Consider the following 25,817-nt stretch of genomic DNA (forward strand, 5'->3'; position numbering starts at 1 on the left):
CACCTCTTGCTCCCGAAGGTCAGACACTTTTTCTCTAACAAACACCGCAGTGCATTTTCATGGTGACTATGTGGCTTCTCCCAGGGTTTAGACTAAATCTCCCATGTAAAAAGTCTCTTCGGATGAAAACTCCACTGATCCCGGCTTTGCCAGATCTCATTTAAATCCACCTGAGGGGGAATCGGGTGGTGCACAATTCCAGAGACGGGATGTCTGGGGTGGGGAAGGATTAGAGGAGACTCCCCCTGGCTGGCTGGGGTTTGGGACTATCCGAGAGGCTCTCCTGTGTGCCTACATGGTAGTGTGTTGTGCAGTTGGTTTTCTGATGTTGTTGCATTATTCCAACCTCTTTGAACTCGTGTGCACCCTCACATCAGGCAGTTGGAGACTAGCAGAATCACTAGCATTTTTTTAATCACTTGCCTTCAATGCCATTTATTTGATTGCTTTTACACACTTTAAAAAAAATCTTTTTATCTCGTAGCTCTCTTCTTCAGACTTGGTTTAATTGATTTCATGAGTGTGATGTTTGCTTTCATTTGCTTATTAAAACACTATGTGAGTCTTATCTTCAGTATGTTTTATGGTGTTGTTACCTCTCTCTTTTAGATTATCATTTATTTTATAACCTTTTATTGTTTTATTGCGTCTTCTCACACGAATTGAAAGTGACTTGGGGTATCAACCACACGTCTCCACCACCGAAACCACTCCGCTGTGACGTCTCTCCTGTTTTCCACTGTAAACACAGCACTTGTTGTGGCCTATCCCTTTGTTTGTTTAAGATCAAATGGAGGTGGAATCTTACATCCTTTAAATGAAAAACACAAATAAGCTGTCAGAGGTTATCCTTGTAATTACTACTGTACACGCACTATAAACACAGTAATTTCAGTGGATGTACACGTGGGAAGATTGATGTTGCTCCGTGGGTGTAAAGTATTCACACACCCTGATTCTACCGAATAACAACAATCGGCCTACTCGATGGTCCTCTCTCTTTAGATGAATGAGTGGCTCTTTCGTCATTCGCCTGGCAATTTCTCTGGATGTTTTGGTTCCTCTCTTGGTTCCTGCACATCACCCAAGCAGCTTTCTTCGCCAGTAACAGTTGCAACATACAGTAATTGAACTGCGGCCAGCCTTGAGCAAATAGGACTTGCCGTGCTGTGTCCCATTCTCACGCGAAAACTCATCGACTTTGTGAAACCTTTTATCCAGAAAAATGGATCACCCATCACTAACCCCACTCCCCTCTTGTAGCCCCTCTCCTCCCACGGGTTGCGTAATAGGCCGTACCTTGTGAGTCATGGTGAGAGGAGGGGAGGTGAGGGAGGTTTGAGGGGGTAGTGGGGGGGGGACATTTTGTCCAGAAAGAAGGTCACCACCAGAGAGTAGAAATCAGCCTCTCACTAGGCTCAAGGCACAATGCAGCACTGTTCACCCTAAAACCAAAGGTCTCCACTTGCTGCCTTCCTTCATATAAGCAGCTTAAGAGTAAGGCCATGTGTTTGAACTGTACTTATTGCACCTGTTCACATTACAGGTTCATACGTCATGAGCAACTTATTACGGTCTTCCTGTCTGTGTGAGAACTTTTCCCTTTCTGACTTATTGATGTCGTTCCAAGTTATGTAACTGCACACTATGCCACAATAAAGGATTAGACCAACTTTGAGAAGATAAGCTTCATAATAATAACAAGCAGCAGCACAGAGTAGGTTTTCACTACTCTGAGGTGTTTATGTTTCATATGTAATCTCACTCACAATCACAAGTTGCAGCTCCAAGCTATAGTTCATAGGTAAAGCAGTTTAGTCTGGAGTCTTCTCCTTAGTTGGATGTGTTTATTTGCCCGCCCTCCCACGAAGTGATTCACCAGTTCCTCTCATACAGTAACTGTATTATTTATTCATGCACTAGTTTGAATAGTTTACCACCAATCTCAGCCTGCCTCTCTGTCTTTTCCCACCCTGTTCTTTTCCTCTTTAGGTATCCTGTTTATATGACACACACGGTTGCAGAAATATTGCGGAAACTGAGACTCATTTCAAGAGACAATACACACTTGATTTGAGTGTGTACATGAAGGAAGATTTTTGACAACATTTTGTAAATATTGTCATTCTAACCTGACTTCGCACAGGGTTGGGTCTTTCCATATGCCAGCTAGATCTTTCAGAGGTCACCGGGGTGTTAAAATGTTTTTTACTTTAAGGATTTATGCGTTATTTCATGCATGGAAGTGTACACGTGCAGTCATATTTGGCCAGTTTGAGTGCATATTTCTCTGTGTGTCTGTATCTGTGTGTGCACAGCCTAGGTCGGAAACGGGTTGGACCACAGCAGATGTGGAAGGAACAGGGAAGGAGCCCAGAGGAAAAGGCGTAACTGCAACCTTGTCGACCAATACATCCACTACCCTTGCCACAGGGTGCAATAAAACATTCGCTGGAGACAATGTTGCACTCACACACCACACACACACAGGCACACACATAAACAGGGAGACCATAGTGACAAAGTACAGAGTTGACCATTATTGTAGATTTAATGACCTCCTCTTGTAAAATGTCATGTCACGTTGAAAATGACAGAGAATTGTGGGCACAGAGTGATGGCTGTGGTTTTATTTTAAATGCAAGAACAAAGTAAGACATGAAAGTCAAACTACTAATCTGTGTGGGACTGGACGAGGGTGGTTCAAACACAAGAACACTCTCACTTTGGTCACCCCAAATGTGCACTGTTCACACCCTACTCTGACCTTGAGCTGTTCTGTTAAGTACAGACAGTGAATTGAATATATCATTATCCACTGCAATCTCTGTCTCACACTCTATAACATAACATAAGATAAATATGCATAGCGTAACAAACCAAAATCTTTTAAGAACATTTAGTAATCATACACAAAAAATAAAGTGAATTATTTAGTTTATGTGTTCTTTTTGACCTTGTGAGACTAAGCTTTTCAGGAAAAAGGTTTGTACTATTCTTGCACCAGTCCTCTAGGTTAAAAGAATAGTGAGTTATACTCAGTGAGGAGACAGGATGGAGTGGCATTCAGACACAGCTGTGTTCTAGTGAGGCCGCTAGGATCAAAGACCAACAAGAGAGCAGAAGGTATTCCCATCTACTTCGTACAGTATGTCTTATATTACTGTATGGGCAATCTACTAAATTAATTTGCAAGCTTTGATCAGTTTAACATCCACAGTAGTTATTTTCTGGTAAGTCACAACAATAGGGACATTTTTTCCCCCTATTTATCTGCAAGTTGTTCAGATTCATAGGATTACATCCTCTCTTTTTCCTGTGTTATCTCTTGCAAAACAATTACAGGAATCAGCTTTTGTCTTGCTGACTGTGTGTGAAAAGTGAAAACAACAGCATTTCCTTGGACACAGAATTATTCTGTATAAGATTTATATGAAGCACAGTAACTGCTGATCTGTATGATCTTGCATGGTCAGCAAACTATTAACTGAACTGATTTTGCCATGTAGTTGTGGTAATAAAATAGGTAAGAGGTTGAGATAATCACAGTAAGGTATTGAGAAGTCAGTTCAGTCAGTGTCAATGTGGCTCAAAATTACACAGAAGTGTTGAGAAGTGTGCTTCTACTGTACGTAAAGTTACAGGTGTTGTACAGAAATTTTACCTCCCGCATTAGCAGGTCTGTATTCTTGAATGATCTTTAACCCTCTCTCCACAACTCTGTGTCCCTTCTTGGAGACAGGCCCCAGGAGATGGGAACAACCAGGGGGAAACATGGGGGTGAAAGGTCAGGGGTTGCTGATGCAGAAACAAGGGTCACTGAGGGAGTGGATTGACATTTGACATCACAGCCACAGTTGCAGACTCCCAAGTCTTTAGATACCAATCAATTAAAAATTACTCAGTATATAAGATATCAATATACAGCTAGTTTACAAGCACTTAATGATCCTGTGGAGGGACCGACAGACAGATTTGGTACAGCAGATACAGCACAGGTGCAATTAATAACATTAATTATGCCTCTTTTCCGTTTAAGTGTCCCAGTAAGCTATGACTGTGAGTCAGCATGCACAGAAGCAGAGCCCTAGAAATGACCCTACTAACTGGGTTTTAGCCATTATTAATAATATTAATTACACCTGTGATTATGCTGCTCTGGCAAGCCAGAATGTCTGCTGTGAAAAAGGCCTAAATGCAGAATTTCCTTACAGTCACAATCTACAGACCAAGTTGCCATTTCCTTATCACTACATTTTTTACTCTCATATCCATATCCATAAAAAACCTCCACCTTCTTTCCAGAAGCTGTTGCCCTACTAAATAGCTGAACTGTTGTCAAACTAGACTCTACATTTCACATCCCTCGTTTAATCCCTGCACTTCTCACTTTCATATATTTCATCAAACTGGACTTAACATTGTACATTGCATTCAACCTCATCTATTACATAATTTAATTATATCAGTATTTCATTTCATGTTTTATATCCCATTTCAAAACTATTATAATTCCATTCTGTGAATAGATTTTGAGTTTTAGATTTAAATTTAATTCAAATAATACTTTGTTTATTTCAGTCTTTATCATGACCTTACTTTTGTTCTACTTTTATTCCTCTATGTTGCGTTTGTGGGAGCAAGCGCCAAGACGCATTCTCTCGGCTAATAAAACTGATTTCTTTTTGTTGGGGGATGGTTTGATTTTTCTCAAAAGCAATAGGCCTTTTTCACAGTACTCATTCTGACTTATCATAGCAGGAAAAGCACAAGTGGAAGTGATGTTGTTATCAGTGATGTCCCTGTTCCATTAATATCTTGTATCCCATTAAACCAGACCAGTGAGAGAGCACAAAACTTGGACCCTGGGATTGACACCTACATGGAATGCAGCCATTATTAATGTTATTAATTACACCTGTGCTATGAGATGTCAAAATATCTGGTTAAAAGGCCAATTACTTGCGACTGACCTATAGTAGGCTATCTACTTGCTGTTATATCACTCAACACTGAAGCTGGCCTACACTCAGCAAACGTTAAGCAATAATTTTTCAGAGAATGGAAGAAGTAAATATTGAGACAACATGTTTTGCAAAGACAATTTGCTTGTTAAATAAGCGACAGTGCATGACTATATGTCCTGATTTTGAAAATAATAGAGCAATAATGAAGAAAAAAACAACCAGCAAAATAATGTACTCCATTGTAATCGATGCAGTCAAGAAGACATGCTAAAGACTATGAGTACTCGTGTTTTAAGCAAGATAGCTAGCTTAGCTAACTAAGTATCTCCTGGTCCTACAAACATTTGCAACTTTTCTCAACTTTTCGATTTTTAGTGAGAAAAAAAGGTGGGGTGTGTAAAGAGCAGAATTTCAATTTTAGCCAATTTATTAGCTAACGTGGCTAGCTATATGTTAGCCAGTCAGCATTGCCAGGGTATCATCAGTAGCCTTGGTTTGCTAATACTGAAGATAACAAGCCCACCTTTATGAATGTGAATAGCTTGATAAGATTTGAGAACAATTCAGAGAGCGATTTTAATGGGCCTGCCCTCATGTTTTTGTTGGACTAGCAGTCTGTTGGGTGAGGCTTTGAAGGCTCAGAAGTAGACGATAACTGAACACCCCCAAGAGGGGAAGTGCATGTGCATTAAGAAATGGATATTGGCTCAGATTGTGGCACTGACTCAACTGCAAGTGAGTATGTTTGTTCCTGATAAGGGCCATTATTTTTCGACTGAAAATAAGACAAAAACACAACCATATGAAGTCTGAAGGCTGTTGGCTCCTGCAGCAACTGTAAATGAGAACATAACACATCAACAAAAGCATGGGAAGGATAGATAACAAATTGTGACCCAAGTGTTTAGTCACTTTGAAGTGTGGCAATTTTTCAGGCTAAAACGAAATAGATTAACACTTAGCTGAAGAACAATGGTGGCCGTAGCAGAACTGCTGTCACGTTTGCTGCAGTCCTGTTGAGTGACTTTCTCTGGCTGTAGAGATGAACAGTGTGGGCTCCTGCATGGCTTTCTGCAGAAAGAGGAACTATTTACTAATTCATACACGGAAAATACACGTGCATGAATTAGTACACGGGTAAATAAAGGATATGGAGGCAGAGAATAGATTATAGCATGAAGACTGAAGGCTGGTAATGATCAGTTTTTTAGAACATTTTTATAGACATACTTCACTGTTTTATCTACTAAGCTCTCATTATGTGTGCATGCGTTACTCATTTGACTGTCACCAATTAATATCTGGCAGCTGTCTTATTTTTATTGTTTTTAGACTATTTGCAAAGTATTAATTATCAGGCCTGCTGTTGCTGTTGTTAGTACGTTATTGTTATTATCAATGTTAAATGGAGGGAGAAAAAAAATTATGTAGTGACATAACCTGCAATTCAGACATCCAGGCTTATATGCATTGTGTGCAGGCCTGTTTGTTTAGCATGGACTTGGTTTGGAGCAAATCCCCTTTGTGTGACATACAATGCTGAAACCAACTAGCTCATAATTAACATAGCCTGGCAAAGACCTGCCCAGTGCACCTGGGGAAATGGGAGTGGAAGAGGGATGGATGGATGGTTATATGGAGGCCATATAAATGTAGGACACTGCTATTTGTCTCAATGTCCCCCTCCTGGCATACTGACGTTAAAAATATTCAACAGATCGTCCTGTCAAAAATGTTCATGCTCATTTATTTATAATCTACTCTGATAGAGCAAGACCAGAGGATAACACTGTACTGCACAGCACACTTTATCATTGCTGTCAGCTGTAATAAGTACCCTTAGCTTATCTGCTATTTTTATGGGAGCACTATGTTATTATGGCCTGTGGAACACTGTGGCTGCACAATTTGTGGCCCTCCCCTGTTTTTGTACCCATATCAAGCACCTGGTGGGAAATAGTCTGAGAATTAACATGGTGACTCAAACATGTCATTAGAATTCCTGGCTTATGCGTTTCTTCTCTTGACATATATCTCCTTTATACATCTTCAGTAAAAGTCAAACATGGCATAGCATATAGAGGGGAAAATGCGCTCTATGAGATCTGTGAACATATGTGATCACTGAGTGAGAATACAAAGGATCCATTTCAAGATGTTAAAACAGCTTTGGAGTTTAGGCCTCACCAAACAGCACTTCAAAGGAATTTCCACATCAGTCAGGGTTCAAAGGGCCTACATATGAAAGGCCCACTCTGTGCCCAGAACTATACCCCTGGACCCTACAGCTCTCATGTGCCACATAGTGGCACCCTTCTCTACTTTGATGCCCATATTGTCACTGAGTACTATGGAAGTAATCAGGCGTGCTCTGTTTATGTTTGATCGCAGCACTAGTGAAAGCTAGGCATTACGACTGCCGTGTCTCATATGCGACTCCTCTGCGGGTCACTGGAGATGACTGAGATCAGCCTGAGATACACAGAATTCATGGTGGGGTTTGCTGTGCAACAAGAATCAAAACAATGATGACGAAGCCAAGGCGAAGCTGAGAGGGATGTCCTAACATGGACAGAGCTGTTGTGGGGGTATGTGATGTGTACTGACTGCAGTTCCTAATAAATGCTATCTACCAACAAGTATTTCTGAGGTTAAAAATACAGAAAACGAGCTTCAGTGAAAGGAATTAAATACACGAGAAAACAGAAATTCATGATGAAAACCGAGACAATAAACAAATGAGCAAAAATATTTTGGTATTAGGCCAGTGAGGACATAAAATCTAGTCAAAGCTTTTTGTTTCCACGGACTCCTTCTTCTCCTCCCTCTCTCTCTTTTCAACACTCCCCCCCCCCACCCCACCCCACCCCCACCCCCACCCCTCCTCCTTCTTCTTCTCCTCCTCCACACCTCATGCTCAGGTCACAGTTGGGAGACCATTAAGAATGCACTGTAGTACATCCCACACCATGCTGAATGTGGGAGGCGTCAAACAAGAGCCCTGCTATTATCATTCACATAAGTGTGTGTTTGTGTGTAAGGGTGTGTGTTTGTATCGAGGGGTGATTGTTGTGTCTGATGTAGCTGTATGTACTCCGCCAAGCCCTCGGGTCTGACAAAAATGAATAATTTCCATGTCTTACTTTGGTTATTGTCTAATTAATTGGTTCCTCTCTGTTGAAATTCATCACTCTCAATATACAAACACGGCACCTCCTGCTAACTCTTCACATTCTCTGGGAACAACAGGCAGGTGTGACCACTGACAACAGGATGACAGGGTTCAACACCTCTGCTCCCCACTGACTTCCTCTCACACCCCAGCTCCACATTCAACCACACCCAGAGCCACAAGAGAAACAATTCCCAGTGTGTCTCCCAATAAACAGTATACGTGCACAAAAATGTGAGAGTGCATATATGCTGTGTGTTTGTGTCTGCGGGATGGATGTGGGCTTGCTCTCCGGTTTTAACCCCTGAATACCTTCACTGGACTGATCCATTTAACTGTAGAAGTGCTCATATACTCAGACAATTGTAGTTAACCCCAAACAGTCGCTGATAACCTCTGAGCCTGACCTGCGACCTTTGACCTTAACCTCAGGGCTCTTCAAACAAGACATTGGCCTCTAGGGATTCAAAACACAAATCTTCTTTCTCTGTTTTGCTTTCTCCTTCTCGGTCTCCCTCTGCACTTCTATCTCATTCTCCTCTCTCTGGTTTCTGTTTAGGGTCAGTGCAAGATAATCCTTTGAGTCTGTTTCCTTTAGAGCCCCCCCCCCCTGATTTTTCACAACTCATGAGGCGTACACATGAGGAGTAAACAGCAATGCATAGATCTGTTTATCTAACGCTCTCTGGGCTTGGCGATAGTTCTCTACACAGTGTTTTACAGCTGGTACAGCTTGATTCTCTCATTTCTTACTTGGCTATGAATACCAACTGTTTGCAGTATTTTTCCTCTTGTCAACAAATTCCATGAGGAAGAATCAAAACCAATGATGTGTTAGGACATCTCTCAATACTATTTGACTTTGCCAGCCTGTTTCTGGCTCTGGACCCCAAGGCCATTTGTACCCACTGAAGTTGTAAATCACAAGTCATAATTATGTATTTTCATCTTTAAAACAGGCAAGTAATTTTGGGCACTGTAGTTTTTTAGAAAACATTACTAAGACAGGAGTCAGGGGTGTATTTGTTGAAGACTATTTTCGCAGATCTTGTGCACTAGTGAGTATTTACAGCATCCAGGACCTTGTACCATATGGTGGATTGACTCAAAATAAACTACAATATGTGTGTTCATGGTAATAAAGGAACATGTCACCCATGTGCAACAAGGTGGCTCATTGAAGAGTTTTTTTGTTTTTAGCCGAAAATGGATGTCTATGGCACAGAGGAATAAAATATGACAGGCTTTGGTTCTAAATACTTGTTATTAGAGTCAATTCATTGCTGGTTTGGACATTTCATGGGATTTCTGGATGAGAAGAATCTAACTAGTGTTTTTAATGTTGTTTTATCATTTTGATCATTTATGGTACCACCCATTGCTAGTACTGCTGTCATAATTATGTAAGAGATAAATAGGGGTGTGATTTATTCTTTTCGTATGTTTTGGGGTGTGGTGCTTTGTGGTAGAAAATAGCCAGTAGATTAAGTAGAGTGAGGAATATAAGTGTTTTTATTTGATATGACCAATAGTTAACAATATGCAAATAATTACTTACTGCAATTACTTTGAGTTATATGGTACTTAAATGGCAAAGTCTCAGTGGAGATGGTGTGCACTTTCAAACATTCCTGGTAAATCCTATGTGTATGCTTTTTTGCACCCATCACTCACTACTATTTAGGCTCTTTTCCAGCCTCTTGGTAAGTCCTTTAGATCCCCTCCACAGGTTGAGTGGTTAATGAAGGCTCAGGGTGAGTGATAGGAAGTAATAGTGGGTAATAATACTAATTGGTGGTGATTGCAGTGCTTCTGGAGTGCTATATCTGTGTGAGTAAACAGAGGCCTGGTTCTTTTCAATGAGCTCAGCCAGAGTGCTCTCTCTTTCTCACAGCACAGCCTAGCAACAGCCTGTCCTTCCATTTTACTGGGTTTTGACCAAATAACTCAGCTGGCCATCCCAACTCTGCACTGGTCACTCATCCTTTTGTTCCCTCTCTTTTCTCCCTCTGCCAAACATGCCAGATCTCCTTGTGTCAGGCAGAGAGGAAGGAAGGGAGAGAGGGTTTGCACGTGATTTCCAGAGAGTAGAATAAACCCCATGCTGTCTTCCCATTTATCTGACCTACATTAAGTCATTTCTCCTCCAGTCTGGCCCTCCCCCTCGCTGGCTTTGAGATCATCTAGTCATTTTAGATGTGAGATTAACTTCTGTACACAATAACTGTGATTGGCATGTTTGAAATGATAAGACCTCATGTCAGAGACAACTTCATATCAATACTTAAAGCAACAGTTCAACATTTTAGGAAATATGCTTCCTAGCTCTCTTGCCAAGAGTTAGATGAGAAGACTGATACCAATCTTGGCTGTATGCTGAATATTTAGCTACAGCCAGCAGCCGCTTAGCTTCGCTTAGCATAAAGAATGGAAACAAGGGGAAACAACTAGCCTGGCTCTGTCCGAAGATAACGAAATCTGCCTAAGCTCACTAATTTACACATTACATTTTGCTTGTTTAATACGTGCAAAAACTGATGCGTAAAAAACAAAAAATAATTGTGGTTTTATGGGGGTTATGTGCTAGACTGTTTCATGGCTTTATGCTAAACTAAGCTAACTGCTGCTGGCTGTAATTTCATATTGAACAGACAGATATCATAGTGGTATCCATCCTCTTATCTAACTCTTTGCAATAAATTGAAAAAGCGGAAAATAACTAACTATTTCTTTAAGCTATCAAACAATATGCCACTCATTGATTTATCTGAAAGTCCAGTCACTCCTATTCCAGCTCCAGCCTCCAAAGGCTGCCCCACAACCTATGAAACTGGGCTTTGGGTTAGGGTTAGGGGGCCCAAGGGTGCCTTGTTTTACCAACAGCTCCCGTGCTTCAGCAAAAGGCAGGCTGCATTGTTATGCAACAGTTTAGTAAGAATCAATAGGTTTTAGCTCAGGCCCAGTGAATGCCAGTGGAAATGATGGGAAGAGAGTAGCAGCTAGGTTAATCCCAGAGGGAGTCCCCTTAGGGCCTGGCCCTCATAACTCCTCCTTGTTGTCCTTTCAGCCTTAAATGTGTTGGCTCTATCGGAGCCGGAGAAGGAGCAGAAAGGAGGAGGCTGGATTCTATGGGTACAGCAGCAGAGCAGGCTGGTTAATCCCTGCAGCCCCAACAGAAGGGCCAGCCAAAACTCCGGGGTCCCCTCCTCATTTTCCTACTTTGCTAACCTCTCAACTGCTAATCTTCTCTTAACTTCCTCCTCTCCTCTCCTCCCCTCCCGTCCCCTCTGCTCTCCTCTCCTCCCTTCCCCTCCCCTCCCCTCTCTTCTCCTCCCCTCTCCTCTCCTCTCCTCTCCTCTCCTCTCCTCTTCTCTCCTCTCCTCTCCTCTTCTCTCCTCTCCTCTCCTCCTCTCTCCTCCTCTCCTCTCCTCTCCTCTCCTCTCCTTTCCTCTCCTCTCCTCTCTCCTCTCTTCTCCTCTACTCTGCGAGCATAGCTGCTCTCAGGCTCTGAGCCAACAGTCCCACTGTCTCTCTGTGGGTGACATCACTGGTTGGCACAGAGAAGCAGGGGGGAATAATTAGGTTTAGATTGTTGAAGTAACTGTGTGTGTGTGTGTGTGTGTGTGTGTGTGTGTGTGTGTGTGTGTGTGTGCATGGAAAGTGTGTGTGTGGTGATGTAGAAGGGAATTTGCAAGGCTTTACTCACCATGAAGCACGTAGATGTTACAATCAATACTCAAATGTGGTCAATAATGCAGTGTAAATGAAAACTTTAACAGTAATGTTTTATGAAATGAAGTTAAAATAAATAATAATACAAATACAAATATATAATCATATTAAGCTTATTTCACTTCATTTTTGATACATTTTGAGTTCCAACAACAAAATGCAATGGGGATCAAAACTTGGCCCTCCTTTCAAGCAATCTTGTGACAAAATTTAAAAAAAAAACCCCATCAAAGCCACAGAGACATGAAATAAGGGCTGTGTGGTTGGGTTTAGAGTTAACTGTGACGGTGGGAGAGAAAGAGTGGGGGACCCTGCTTTAATAACTCACTATAGACTCCATACATGACCACCCCAGCAAAGCACAGCCGTTCACTGCTCTTCATGCTATATACACAGCCTACTTCGAGAGAAGCCTTTGTTGGTACGACGCGCTTTGTCAACCTCCATTTAGTGGCTTCTTTACAACAGACCCGGCCCTTTGAATATTAACTGTGTGATCACTCTTGCCACACAAGCAGCCGCTCTGGACCCCCTATCGACGCAGCCCAGCTCCCCTGCACTCTGCTTCAGGGCTTTGTGCCCAAACCACAGCTTAGTATACAGACTCTTGTGGTCTCTCATCAGTCAGTTAGAGGGGAATTTAGTTTCCATTGCTTCACTAACATCATTTATGAAGCATTTGATTCATTTTACATATGAGGAGACTCTAGACCAGGGATAAAATATGAGAGCTCACAAAAAAGAGATGCAAGAAGAAAAGGAGAAAGGAGAAAAGGAGAAAGAAAGAAAAGGGTTGATTTGTCGCTGTGTGTCACTGTGTCATTGTAAGTGTCTTGTGAAGTGCAACTGTTGCTCTGACTAGCGTAATGACCGTAGCAGCTGGGGCAGGAAGGCGACTGAGGGTGGGAGGGTCTGAGCTGGTGTTTTTGCAGGCCAATAATCCCTTTTATTGAGTCTCAGGAAATCCTAATTGGAATCGGAAGTGGCTCTAGTGGCCAGATGTGCAAAGACAAACACAGACGACCCAACCCCCAAGGACAACTGACCACCAGCACCACAGCCTCCCTTTCACCCTGCTGAGTTTAATTTAAACAAACACACACACACACACACACACAAGGACAACTGCCCACAAGCATGCTCACCATCGTTGGGGAATTCAACTTTTTCACAACACAAAAGACACACATGTGTACTCACACACATCCAATGCTAAAAATGTTGTGACACTAGACAGCTTGGTAAACACAGCAAAGCGTCAGCTGTGCAGTTAGGACAGTCTATGAAAACAATGTGGGGAACAGGGCTCAGTTGTGCCTCTTGTCTGCTCTCTCAATCGATGAAGTCCAGAGAAGCAGCAGCCAATATTCTTGCAAAAGCACATAGTGGAGATTCTTTAACAATCAATGTACGGGAAGCTTAAAAAACTGAGAAATAACAGGGAAAAAACTAACCCCACACGTCCGTTCTGACTAAAATGAAAACTAAGAAAGTGAAAGCTTCCACAGATAGCTCTTTATAGCGTGTTTTCTTTCTCTGCAAGTTTAAGTCATTGTCTACACTTTCATCTTTCTGTCTCCATAATGTTTGTATCATCGTCCAATGTCCTGTCTGTGAACCCCCTAAGCAGTGGCAGCAGTATGTGGAAGCCTCTTTGTGTGTATTTTACTATCATCTATAACATATGTATGTGTAGGAGTGGATATACTTCCAGTTCTCATATATGGAGCAGTCATGTATGAGTTATTGTGAGTGCAGATGTGTGGTGTTTGAGAATTTGGGAAAAAAGAGGGCAAGACGCAGAGATAGACTGAGTGTGGCTGTGTTGTCTGTCTCTTGCTGTCTCTTCTTATCAGGCCGGCGGTCTGACCAAAGCCAGAGATCCTTGTCAGGCTGTTCTGACTAACTGCACGTGATCTGACTGCAGCTGGGAAACCAAGAGAGATCTGAGGAACCTGGGTTTGATTAGGAATACCTCCCCAGACCTACTGTCCCAGTCTGGGATCAGATCCAGGTGTGTGTGTGTGTGTGCATGTTTGCTCACACACACACTATGTCTATGCATGAGTTTAAAAGCCCTGCAGAGCCGCAGTCACACTGACCTATTTACTCCACCATGGAAATGGCCAAGACCCAGGAGGCAGACCAGACTCACCAGAGGCAGAATAACACTAAGCCCTCATACGGTTACATCAATAGTTTCACATGGAATAGTTTTCAGCCATTTTTACACGCCATATAAATGGGGCATCTGGGATAAAAATCTATTGTATTGATTTCTTCACATCCGGATTCATTTCTACATTGTGAAAAGCCAATTGCAGCAGAGGCCACTGTATAGAATTTGATCACCGTAGCAAAAGTTCTGTGGAAAACAAATGCGATTTTGCTGGTATGCGTGTGTGTGTGTGTGTGTGTGTGAGCACCCATTATTATGTATGTGTAAGTTAGAGGAGGAGGGAACTAATAGCTGTCACCTTTAGGTAACCCTTCTGGGACTTCAAAGTGAGATTAAGAAGGAGAAATGGTGAAAGGCTAACACTTGGTGCATAGCTGCAACCACCCCATCACACTAAGGACTGTGTTTCTTAACGTTTGTTGCTTTGAGGTCCCGTGTGTTAATCCTTATTTCTCCAAGGGTGGTAGGTTTCCATAACACATCAGAGAAATGTCATACCGCAAGATCAGGACAAACATTTATTTCTCACCATAGGTCTACGCAACGCAGTTTAAGTTGAATGCATGGATTCCCTCTCACATTCAAACTGGCTCACACACAAATCTTACACATGAACACCCTCATGCACATTCATTCACTAGAGAATGGGCCAAGTGAAGCACAGGCTCTGAAGCTCACTGTTATGCAAAGGGGGACCGGCTGGGAGTGGGCATGTAAACACATCACAGACTGTTTTGTCTCTTGCAATTTAACCATCTTGGTGAAACAAGTGAGGGATGCCAAGTTAACTCCTTACTATTCATTAATCACTGTCGCAGTGCCCGTGTTACATGAATGCTGGCATAATATGTGGAATTGTGTAGGGTTGTTCAGGCCCTTTATGGACTATAAAGCAGACGTCTCTCAACAGTGGCATTTCCTTGTATTCTGAGAAGTGCACTGTACTCTGAGAATTGAGTGACTGAATAGAAAGTGAAGTTTCCTGAGAGAGGTTTATTCTGGCACTGGTACACTAAAACATGCCCTGCTGCACAGGAACAACAATGGCCAGATCTTTAGGGTCGTAACCCTCTAATTACTGCAGCCCAAGAGGTGATGACGACTGCCTGTCAGCGTGGCCCGTGAAAAGGGCTACCTGAGCCGGACCAGGGAGCACCAGGTGACATGAGCCAGGAGCGCTCCAGCACCTTGAATGAAAGGTCGGTGTTATGGGTCTACATCCCAGCACCTGGACCATTTCAGCACCCTAGAGCGACTTCTAGCCTCTTGGCTTTCACCTATGCCCCGTTTTCCTCTGTTTTTCCAGGCTGATCATAGTTCAGGGAGGAGATGTGGACATCATTTCCCATGTCTGATAGCCATCTGCTCCCTCTCTCAGGTTCTCAATAGCATACTCTTCATAGCCTGATCAAGGCCTTCTGCACCAATTACAGATCAGAGTCCTACCTACTATGATGATTAGTCTGAAATAGAGACTTATCAAGCTGTCAATACAGCTCCTGACAGCTGGCAAGCTTTCATGTGCAATCGTATCTGGACCACACGAGGTATTAAGGCAATTAAAACAATCCTTACAGATTAAAGAACCGTTTATAAAGACGATGGTTATTGTTTTCAATTTTTTTTCATCCTTTGTAACTCAAACATTCCAGAAATTCAGCCCCATCATGACATGTAAAGTCTAGAAGTGGAGTAAAGTGGAGTTCAGATCGAGCGCACCCCCACCTGAAAAACCCCTAAAAATCCGCCCATGGGAAAACTGGGAGGATACAATAAAGGCATATCAGCGTGCAAGAGCGCGCCTGCGCGTCCTGGATGAGCTGTGTGGAAGTTTCCCCGCAAGTTGAGAGACTGCAGCGAGTGGAGCGGCGTAAATCACCGGGACGAGGAAGACACAACAAACCAAAACAAAAAAAGTGGGATTGAAGCGTATATTTATCGAGGTTCCACGTAAAATTAAGCCTGGATTTCTTGTTGGGGTTTGTGGAGTTACTTCTCTGGAGAAGTGCCGTCCACAGCAAGTAAGTAAAATAACTTTATTATTGTCTGGAATCAGATACATAGGAACAACGTCAACGGCGGTCTGTCATTTCACTGAGGCATCGTTTTTAATGTTAAATGAACTTAAAAGATACAGAAATATACTGCCTGGTTGTTGTAAACCTATACCAAATATTAACATGAAAAAATGCTGAAAAGTTTGTTAAATCTAAATCAAAACCAACTAAAGGAGGCAAACGTTGCATGTTTAGGCTACTGTAATAACTTATAATAACAATTGCTCTTTGTGTAATCTTCCAGCGAACTCTTGAGCAACTGGTTTGTCAAATGATTTTTTGCTTGTCAAGATACAGATCTCGTTAAATGATGAGATCACCGGCGGCGGTTTGTGCAGCGCGCTCGTGCGGCGCTCTGTGGAAGAGTTTGGCAACCGAGCGCACCCCCTTAAAGTTTCCCAAAAGTTATGATTCACTTAGAGAGCGCAATGGAGGGCGACGAGGAGGATTTGTTCTCAACCAAATACAAACTCATGCATGATTCAAGACTTTGAACCACAACACCTGAGACCTCTGATTCATTCCTAATTGCTTTGCTAATCCTGCTTGAAACTTGCTGGTGCAAGTGCGCGCAACGAGTTTTCAGACGTCAACCTCCCATAACGAGAGAAGAATATTTAAAGTCATAATTTCTGAAGCTGCTGAAGCCCTCTACTTTTTTTAGGCTTGTGGTTAGCTGTGCATCTTCCCACCTCGCCTTTGGTGTCTCCGTGTTTTCTAATTAAAAGGGAGAAGGTGCGTGATGGAGGCATGTGTGCACGCGGCCAGGTGAAACTGAACAGGATGGGACAAGCTGCTTCAAACAGCCTGCTGTGGGGGAGAGAGCTCATTTTGTTCAGTTAGTACCTTCCTACAAAAAAACGCCTTGAACTTCCATTGAAAGTTGAGCCAGGGGTTACATTCTTAGCTCCGACTACTTGTCAATGCGCTGGAGTCATGCTAATGAAAGGAGAAGTCAGGCCAGGTGTTAGACAAACTTACAATATTCAGGTGAGGTCATTGGCCTCAGCTACAAAGAGTGGCGTTCTGTTGCAATACTCTTGGATAAGCCTGATTTCCTGTCTCTTTCTGTGCTCAATAATGTCTGAGATAAGATTTTTTGTTGTTGTCTTGTTTCCTAGGCTGGAGTTGTTGATGGACCTTTGAACTAGAGCTCACTGGAGGCTGGGAAAGACGTCACTGACTGAGCAGACACCGATCACCCGCCAAACACCCCTCCCCTTTAACAAACCCGGCGGCCTCTATGCTCATCAACCTGACTGTAGCCATCAAGGAGTCTCGTGCCTTTCATGGAACACTGCCTGCCCTCCCCGCCGCTGCCCCTGACGCTGTGGAAGTGACAGCCATGGATTCACGTCCGGTGCTGGTCGCCCCACCGCCGCCTCCCCTAGCACCTCCACCACCTCCACCTCCTCCTCCTCCCCCTCCTCCTCCTCTCCCACCTCCACCTGCATCATCCTCACCTTTTAGCCGAGCGGACAGTGCCCGTCGGAGCCGGCTGAGGAAGCTTAACTGGGAGCGTATCCCCAAAGAGAAGGTGGAGGGGAGGAAAAGCGTGTGGACCGGGGCGGCCCCGGGTGAGGACGAGTTCCCAATAGACCTCCATTCTCTGGATGAGCTGTTTGGTCAGAAGGACAGTAAGCCTCAGGACAGAACCAGCACCCTGAGACGCCGGTCTGCTCTGATGCACTGCAGATCCTCTCAGGACAAGTCAGAGGAGGTCAGATCATTGGGATACCAGTGATGTTTTTCTCATTAAAGGAAATATACAAAGATAGTGAGACTTCTTCCTCTTTTCTTGACCTTATATGTGTCCTTTGCCTCTTTACAGATCTCCCTACTGGACTCCAAACGCAGTATGAACATTGGAATATTTCTTCGCCAGTTCAAGATGTAAGCTCATTCATTTCTAACTAGAGCTGAAATGATAAGCCGATTTAAAGAATTGGTTGATCAACAGAAAATTAATCTGCAACTATTTTGGTAACTGATTAATTGTTACAGTCATTTTTTAAATGCTCCAAATTCACTGGTTCAAGCCTCTCAAATGTGACTTGCTGTTTTATATCATTTAGGGCTGCAACTCACAATTACACTCATTATTAGTGATTAATCTGCTGATTATTTTCTCTATTAATCATTTGGTCTATTAAAAAATAGTGAGAGGAAAATGTCATTCGCATATTCTTAAAGCCCACGGTGAGGCCTTCAATTTGCTTGTTTTGTCTGATCAACAGTCCAGGAACAAAAGATACTCAATTAACTGATATATGTCGAAGAAACACAGAAAATCCTCATATTTAAGAAGTTGGAATCAGAGAAGGTTTGGCATTTTTGTTTCTAAAATGTTTAATAGATTATCAAAATAGTTGCTGTGATTTTCTGTTGATCAATTAATCGACTAATCTTTGCATCATTGTAAATTCAGAATCTACAGATTTTGGACTGTTGGTCAGACAAAACAATGTTAGACGACATCACATTGGGCCCTGAGAAATTGTGATGGACCTCTGTCACATTTTTTCATTTCATAAACAATTAGTCAATTAATCAATTATTAAAATCATTAGTAGTAGTGCAGCACTATTACTAACAGTGACCAGTTTCTGTTTTGTTTTTTTTGCATTTCCTGGAGGTCGCTATCAGTCAAAATTGAAAGTAGCTGAAAGAGCAGGAAACAGAAGTGTGTTCAACTGTGCCCAGGGGAACAGTACTTCACTTGAGTGGAAGTGGAGAGTGTAGCCGTATATCAAGGAAGGATGGATGTGCAGTTTTTGTCAGAAGTGTGAGGACTCATCGGGAGAGAGGATGACTGGTGTCGGGGAGGGGACATGAGTATATTGCAGGGGACAGGTGCAGGGGAGGGTGCACCCTTAGCAGCTGGACTAAGCGTCTTAAAAGAGGGTGGTGAGTAAGTGGCCGGGTATAGCCCTAGGAGTCAAGAGTTGACACCTGCTGATGCCCTTAAAGAGTGTCTAATAGTAAAGCTACCCCCTACAGAGAGAGACCCCACTGGTGGCCTGTCATATTCATCCATCCCTTAAAGCCTCTTTAGCATGTTTGCCTAACTCAAACAAAGCTGCAGTTCTCATAATGAATAGGTCTGTTTTATAGTTGTTAAAGCACACTTACATGGAGTATGACGTCTGAATCACTCAGATTAACTTTTTGATGTTGGAAATAATGACATATTAAACTGTTGCTGGTAGAAATAAAGGCTAAAGGAAGTGCTGAGTTGCTGTATTGTCATGCCTCCACGTGTGCATGAAATGTTCATGGAGACTCAATTGTGCGGGTCTCAACTGAAGAGCGGCTTTCTTCTAAACTAGATTTGTCAAGACTTGCAGGGAAAGCCATTATGTGAAAAGAACCTCTTCTGTACAAACATTGGAAGCTTATTTGCCCTCTAAACCCTCCTCTACTAGACTGTTTTAAACAGAGATAGATCTACTTTTGAAATGTGGGTGTAGTTTAAACAAAATCCAGTTTTGTATTGCCAGATATCAGTGCCTGAGTAGGCACTTCAATATCATCTCATTATGTGTTATTTATAGGCTATGTCATTCAGTATTTAGTTTTCAATAGACTGAATTGGAACAAATAACAAAAAGCGTTTTTAAAGTGAGGTCCTGAAAATGATTTATCCTTAATCCAACTTAGATTCTTAATAGGTGGACCCAGAATCGTGATTGTGATTGTCCATAAATGAGGTGAATATGTTGGAGAACAAAGATCTCATAATGGAATATGACTGTGTGTGATGGGCTGATAATGGAAAGCTGCTGGAGTGAAGGACAGATGTGTCAATGGGAGGAAGTAAATCAGAGGTCAAACAGTCAGCCGGATCAGTTTCTTGTCTTTCACCTTGACATCCCAAGGCCCTTCAGACGTTTGCCTTTTATTTGTCCAGTGGATATGCAACTTTGCGTCGCCAGCGCGGCGTCAACCAACCCTCTTTCCCCGACACTTTGGCTGATAAGAACAGGATAAGCCTCAATATTGTGTGATCATGGCAAAACAAAGAGCTGATACCGTTCATAACATGGGTTTTCCTGGGGGTTGGGTGTCTGGGGGTTCTTGCCTTTTCTCAGGCTGAAAACTGTAGGGCACCACTGCCGGTCTACCCAAGATAGCTCCATCGCGTGTTAAAAATGATGTCATGCTTACAGTGTGTCTGTTGTCGTTTTTCCACAGGCCTGCGAAGGAGATAGTTGAGGATATCAGGCATGGTGCTGGGGGCCGTTACGGAGTGGAGAAGCTCACAGAGCTCTGCAAATTGCTGCCTGACAATGAGGAGGTAAAGTGCCTTTTCTGTCACACAAATACAACAGTGACAACCCCTTTCTCCTCCCCTCCCCCACTCTCTCCTCTTACTCATCATCTGGCCCTGGTTAGGATGATCAAAAGTTTGCCATTACACCATGTCGTATAATGTGGTCTGTTTCCGGAGGAGTGCGGTGAAAGATATTGGAATTGACTGTTAACGGCATGTTGGTTTTAGTATTCCATATTGCTTTCCAGATTTGACTCAGCATCTGTTCTCTCTCAGGAATCTCGCCTGAGGAGGTTCAGTGGGGAGCGTAGCTGGCTTGGAGAGCCTGATCTTTTCATTCTGCTGCTGGTGGAAGTCCCCAGGTACACCTCACTGTAGCACTAGATAGGATATAATTACCAAGCATGTTCCCAGTACAGATTCTTTGTTTTTCCAGCTTGATTTTTAGCTTTAAAACTGCTGTTTTTATCTGTTTATTTTAATGAGACACTTACTGCTCATGTGCTTCTCTTTGTACTGACTTGCTTATTTAAGTGATGATTGATCAGGAGTGCCTTTTCATCTCCATCATCACTCACCCCTGCCTGTTCATTCATCCATCCGTCTTTCTCTTTCCTCTTCCATTAGTTTTCGGCTACGTTTGGATGCCATGATCCTGCAACAAGAGTTTGACCCAGCTGTGACCTCTCTGTGTGTGGCAGCCAGATGTCTGAGGGAGGCGGCCAGAGGTAAAGTAACAGCAGGGAGTTGTGTACTCCACCAATATAATGATCTAGGTCTGTTTAAATGCTCCTATCTAGAATTAATCTGCTGTTCAGAGCAACTTCCTGATTTAGGAGAAACCTGCTTTCAGAAGCATTTTTTTTGTATGAAAGTTTAGTTTACCACTCAGCCCGAGTGCCAGTTCTTCAGAACAGTTGCTGACTCATTTGAAGGCCTCGCTGTCAGCTGTATACACTACTCATCATGTTTCAACCTTGAGGCAAAATATTGAATCTTTGTCTTTGACTCTTCTAGAACTGCTGAGCTGTCCTGAATTACACTCCATCCTTCGTTTGGTGCTGAAAGCAGGGAACTACATGAATGCTGTGAGTGCTTCTTTATTTTATTTTTTTCTTTTCTTTTCTTTAGCCCGACAAAGCAGAATTGGCCCTTTTATCTGTGCACAATACACCAGGGGTCTGGGTGTGTGTTCAGGGGCGTCACTCTGACTGTGCACCTGGGTTTTGTATCATTGTTTGTTTAAAGTTGTCACGTTGTTGGAGTATGTTTGTGTTGTTCTGACCTTGTACATGGCTTCTCAGGGTGGATATTCAGGGAATGCCGCTGGTTTCCGAATTTCATCACTGCTCAAACTGGCTGACACCAAAGCCAACAAGCCGGGCATGAATCTGCTGCATTTTGTAGCCATGGTAAGATCTGAAATTTAAATATACAGTAGAAAAAGAAGGAAGTAAATATTATCAACAAAACAGGGATTAAATTTAAGAGTTGTTAGTCAAACGTGAAATGAAACACCCTCTTTTTTTAGAGAAGTCAAATGCATCTTCTTGACAGATATTCAATTTATTTATTATTGATGGACATGAACTGGCTCGAAACATTCTTGGGTAAATTAGTTTTAGCACCATTTCTGCAAAAAACAATTGTGTCTGACTGCACAGTGTTTACAGAACAGACCCTCAAGCCAGACTGCTCCACATAGCATATCATTTTTGTCAACATTAGCGAATGACGTGTTGCATCTTTTGGAACAATAGCTGGATAATCATTTGTGTTTGTCGCCACAGGAAGCTGTAAAAAAGGACCAGAGTTTACTGTCATTTCCCAGCCAACTAGGCCATGTTGGCTCCGCCTCCAGGTCAGTCTCTTCCCAAAACCTGGATTCCATCATGTCAGATAGTGATCAAGGCTCAGGGAATACACAAACCCCCTTAATAACACCAACACACCCCAACAGACTCCTAAAACAAGTGTAAATTTAATCAAGACATTCTTGTGTCAGAAAAAGGCACCCAGCTGCTATCAGTAGCTTGTAGTAGTTGTATTACTTTTCATCATGCTGATGTTACCGAGCAATTTCTCTACAGTTCTAAACACAATTGCGTATTATATAACTTCTTGTTTTCAGGTTGTGTGAGGAGTCTGTACTGGAGGACTTATCCAAGTTAAAAAGCAGAGTGGTGGCGCTTAAGGCAAACATCCAGACTGATGCTGAGATTCAGCAGCATACACAACCTTTCCTGGAGGTATAACATACATTGTTTTGATGTACTCATTCTTCAACTAAAAGTTCAACACACCAGCCAAAATGTAACATGTTTTTTATGAAAGATAATAAATTGGTAGGGTAAAGGATATGAAGACATTAGTGGAAAAGGTGACTGTAAAATATGTCTTTTCCATCTGTGTGCAGGTGGCTGAGGAGCGGCTGAAGGAGGCAGAGGATGAGGTGGAGGGCATGAGGATGTCAAGTCAGGCTTTGGTGGAGTTCTTCTGTGAGGACGACAGCACTTTCAAACTAGAGGAGGCTTGCAGGGTCTTCCATTCATTTTGCCACCGCTTCCAAAGAGCTGTCCAGGTTAGATCCAGAAATTGAAATGGAAAAGTCTTACAGAATTAGACACACAAGTTGAAGTCATTACTAAGCGTCACTGACAAATGATTCTCTCCTTTGTCTACAGGAGAATGCAGAGCGGGAGCTGAAGGAGCAGAAACGGCTGGAGCGTCAGCGTGAGATGGGGGGAAAGCGCCGCTCTTTGGCTATTTGTACGGGGTTGGACTTGAGCCTCAACCTTGCCAGAGAGCCTCACATTCAGGAGAACCAAGATGAGCTGGAGAAACTCCTGGAGAAGAACTTGAGCTACACTTGGAGTCGTCGTAGCCTGAGGAGCTCTGATTCCCGCAGACACTCCCAAACCCTCCAAAGCGATGCCCATCTCCATATCACATCGATACCTAAGAGCTTCCCTGAGCTGGGCAGCAGCCCGACGTCAGCCAGTTATCACTCTAATAGCTCCTCTGACCATGAGACCACTGCTGTGCTTTGTAGTTCTCCGGAGATGGATGGCACGTGTTCCCCCGTTGATCAAGGAAATGTTCTGGGTAGAGGGAGCAGGGCTCAGCCCCACCAAACAACCAACCAGAGTATGGAACCTTCATTTAATCATTCTCAACATGGACGTAGCTTCACAGTCAAGCAACAAGGGCCAGAGAGCGTTTCATATGTCCTACAAGGCCAACTGAAGGCAACAGAAACATGTGGACTTAAAAAACAAGCTGAGATGTCACGTGAACACATGGCTTCAATGAACATTGAATCTTCACCCAGTCCCTGTACAAACTCTGGTGCTATAAACACTGATACAACTGCCCTGTGTGGTAAAAGCCAGCCTTCTACTCAAAGACATAGTTTTGGCCTGCCGCTGACAGACCATAGTCATCCTCTTCAGAGTAAATCTAATAGCTCTTGTGTTGATGAGTCCACTCCTCAGTCTGTTAATAAGAGTGGAATTCTTTCTCAAAGTGACAGCACGGCTAGGTCACTCAGGTACCAGAGATCTGAGAGCCAATCACAATCATCCATAAATGCTTCAGATAAAGTAGAGTTACAACCACCGAACAGAGGGACACCTACCATTACAAGCGCTGTGATGCCTTTACCTGATGCAGGCCTAATAAAGCAAACAGACACAGAAGAGGCATCAACACCTGTAGAGGAGAGCTGGATGCCTTCCAGTCTACCAGAGTTCAGCCAGTCACAGCCAGGAGAGTACTCTGACTTAGCAAGTCCTGAGAGGGAGATTGCAAGGTCATACTCCCGTGTGGGTGAAACACTGGAGTGCCACACTCTGGTGAAAGGCCTAAGATCCTACGATGCCTTGTCACCCCCAACATCCCCACTACCACGACCTGCACCAAGCCTCTGCTCCAAGTGGAGGAAAGAGAGAGAGGGTGACTTTCGAGAGGGGACAACTCCAATGTCTCCTACATCAAAGGAGGAGACTCGAAATATGAAGAACCCTGTGCGTAGTGGGATAGGGGCCAAGAGGGGACTTGTGTCACGTGTGGGACCTTCCAATAGCACAGGCATTCCTAGGGTGCGCTCCAAAACTGAGCCTTCAAATGGAGCCCCAGCCCCAACCAACCCACCCACTCCTAGCCGTCTGTCTGCTCCTCGCAGCCTATCCATGCGCTCATCCCCTGTCACACGGCCTGCTGCTGCTGCTGTCCAGGCAGATGTGAAACGAAGTAATAGCGCACGTGAGAGGACACAGACTGTAAGTGAGCCACAGACTCCAGGAAAGTCCACTCTGACCCGCAGAGTCTCAGACAGATCTCTGCCCGATAAAGTCTCAGGCAACACCCAACCAGCCTTCGTCAGAGGAACTCCTCTCCGTGTGTCTAAACGAGTCGCCCCAAACTCTGAGACTCAGGTTCCCTCCCAGCCTCGCACTGCCCACAGCCCGTCCTCTGCCACAGCCAAGACCATACGCACGGCTGTCATATCCGCAGCCAGACATAAAACTGCTAAGACAACAAGCACAAGCGTCTCACCAGCTAGCTCTAAAATCCCTACAGCTTCACGAATACCTGGTCCCAAAATGCCTCGAGCTACTACAGCTCCGCCACTGTGGAGGTGATAGGAGTGAAAAAGTGCAGTTTGTACAAAAGTCTCATGCCTTTATGGATTGCTGTCAAATACATAACTTGCAGGTCACTTTTGAGTCATCAGTAGATTTCTGGTCTTGATCATCTCTAGTTCCACTAAATTCTACTTCTATGAAATGGTTGTAGTGATGTGCTTCTACATTTGTGAGAAGCTACACTGATAGCATTTCATGCACCAGCAGAACAGTATATCCTCTACATCCTACCTCTTTTCACATCCATTTGTGTCCTATGCAGGCAATAGGATACTATAAGAAGACCCATCTTAACTGTTCATATGTAGAGCAATTCACATCAGTAAAATGCAGCCAAGTGAACACTATCCTGTGCCTAGTCAGTGCTACAAGTATGCTTTTAAGAATTGTAATCTGGGAAACTGTTTCAATCTCTCTGGCATTTAATTTTATTTTAGGGAATTGTCCAAATGTTTTGAATACTGTGATCCTTCTGCTAAGTGATCGTTGCGTTATCACACTGTCTCTACAGTCTGAACAGAACTCGGTACAATGTTGAACTCTTCATCCTCTTGTTGAGACGCCTCATCGTTCTGATGCACTTTACAAACTGAAGAGGAGGCCGCAAGGAGATGATTTATGTAATTTTTGTTTTATATAAAAAGATTCTATAACTTTATTGAATAGCATTGCGTGTTATTCACTGTATTACGTGGATTTGTAAATAAGAAAAGACGAATAAATGCGGTGATATGGATAGTGGTGTTGTTCCTCTCTGAAAAAGGTGCTCATCAGCCAAATTAAAAACTACC

The 25,817-nt window shown here is 43.1% G+C and overlaps 1 protein-coding gene across 8 annotated transcripts; it reads left to right on the plus strand.

Moving 5' to 3' along the window:
- fhdc2 (FH2 domain containing 2) lies at nt 1-25,764 on the plus strand. 8 transcript variants are annotated; one of them, XM_042419890.1, is made up of 12 exons: nt 1-18; nt 17,229-17,827; nt 17,939-18,000; nt 20,302-20,404; nt 20,657-20,742; nt 21,008-21,108; nt 21,398-21,468; nt 21,685-21,792; nt 22,171-22,241; nt 22,512-22,629; nt 22,797-22,961; nt 23,065-25,764. In XM_042419890.1, the coding sequence occupies exons 2-12, from the start codon at nt 17,351-17,353 to the stop codon at nt 25,021-25,023; spliced, it is 3,321 nt and encodes a 1,106-aa protein (XP_042275824.1). In that variant the 5' UTR covers nt 1-18; nt 17,229-17,350; the 3' UTR covers nt 25,024-25,764. The 8 variants fall into 8 exon arrangements, with proteins under 8 accessions (XP_042275824.1, XP_042275822.1, XP_042275825.1 ...); XM_042419888.1 differs by lacking the exon at nt 1-18 and adding an exon at nt 5,331-5,702; XM_042419891.1 differs by lacking the exon at nt 1-18 and adding an exon at nt 13,868-13,885.
- The last annotated feature ends 53 nt before the right edge of the window (nt 25,765-25,817 follow it).

Source organism: Thunnus maccoyii, chromosome 8 (assembly GCF_910596095.1).
Source record: "Thunnus maccoyii chromosome 8, fThuMac1.1, whole genome shotgun sequence".
NCBI lineage: Eukaryota > Metazoa > Chordata > Actinopteri > Scombriformes > Scombridae > Thunnus > Thunnus maccoyii.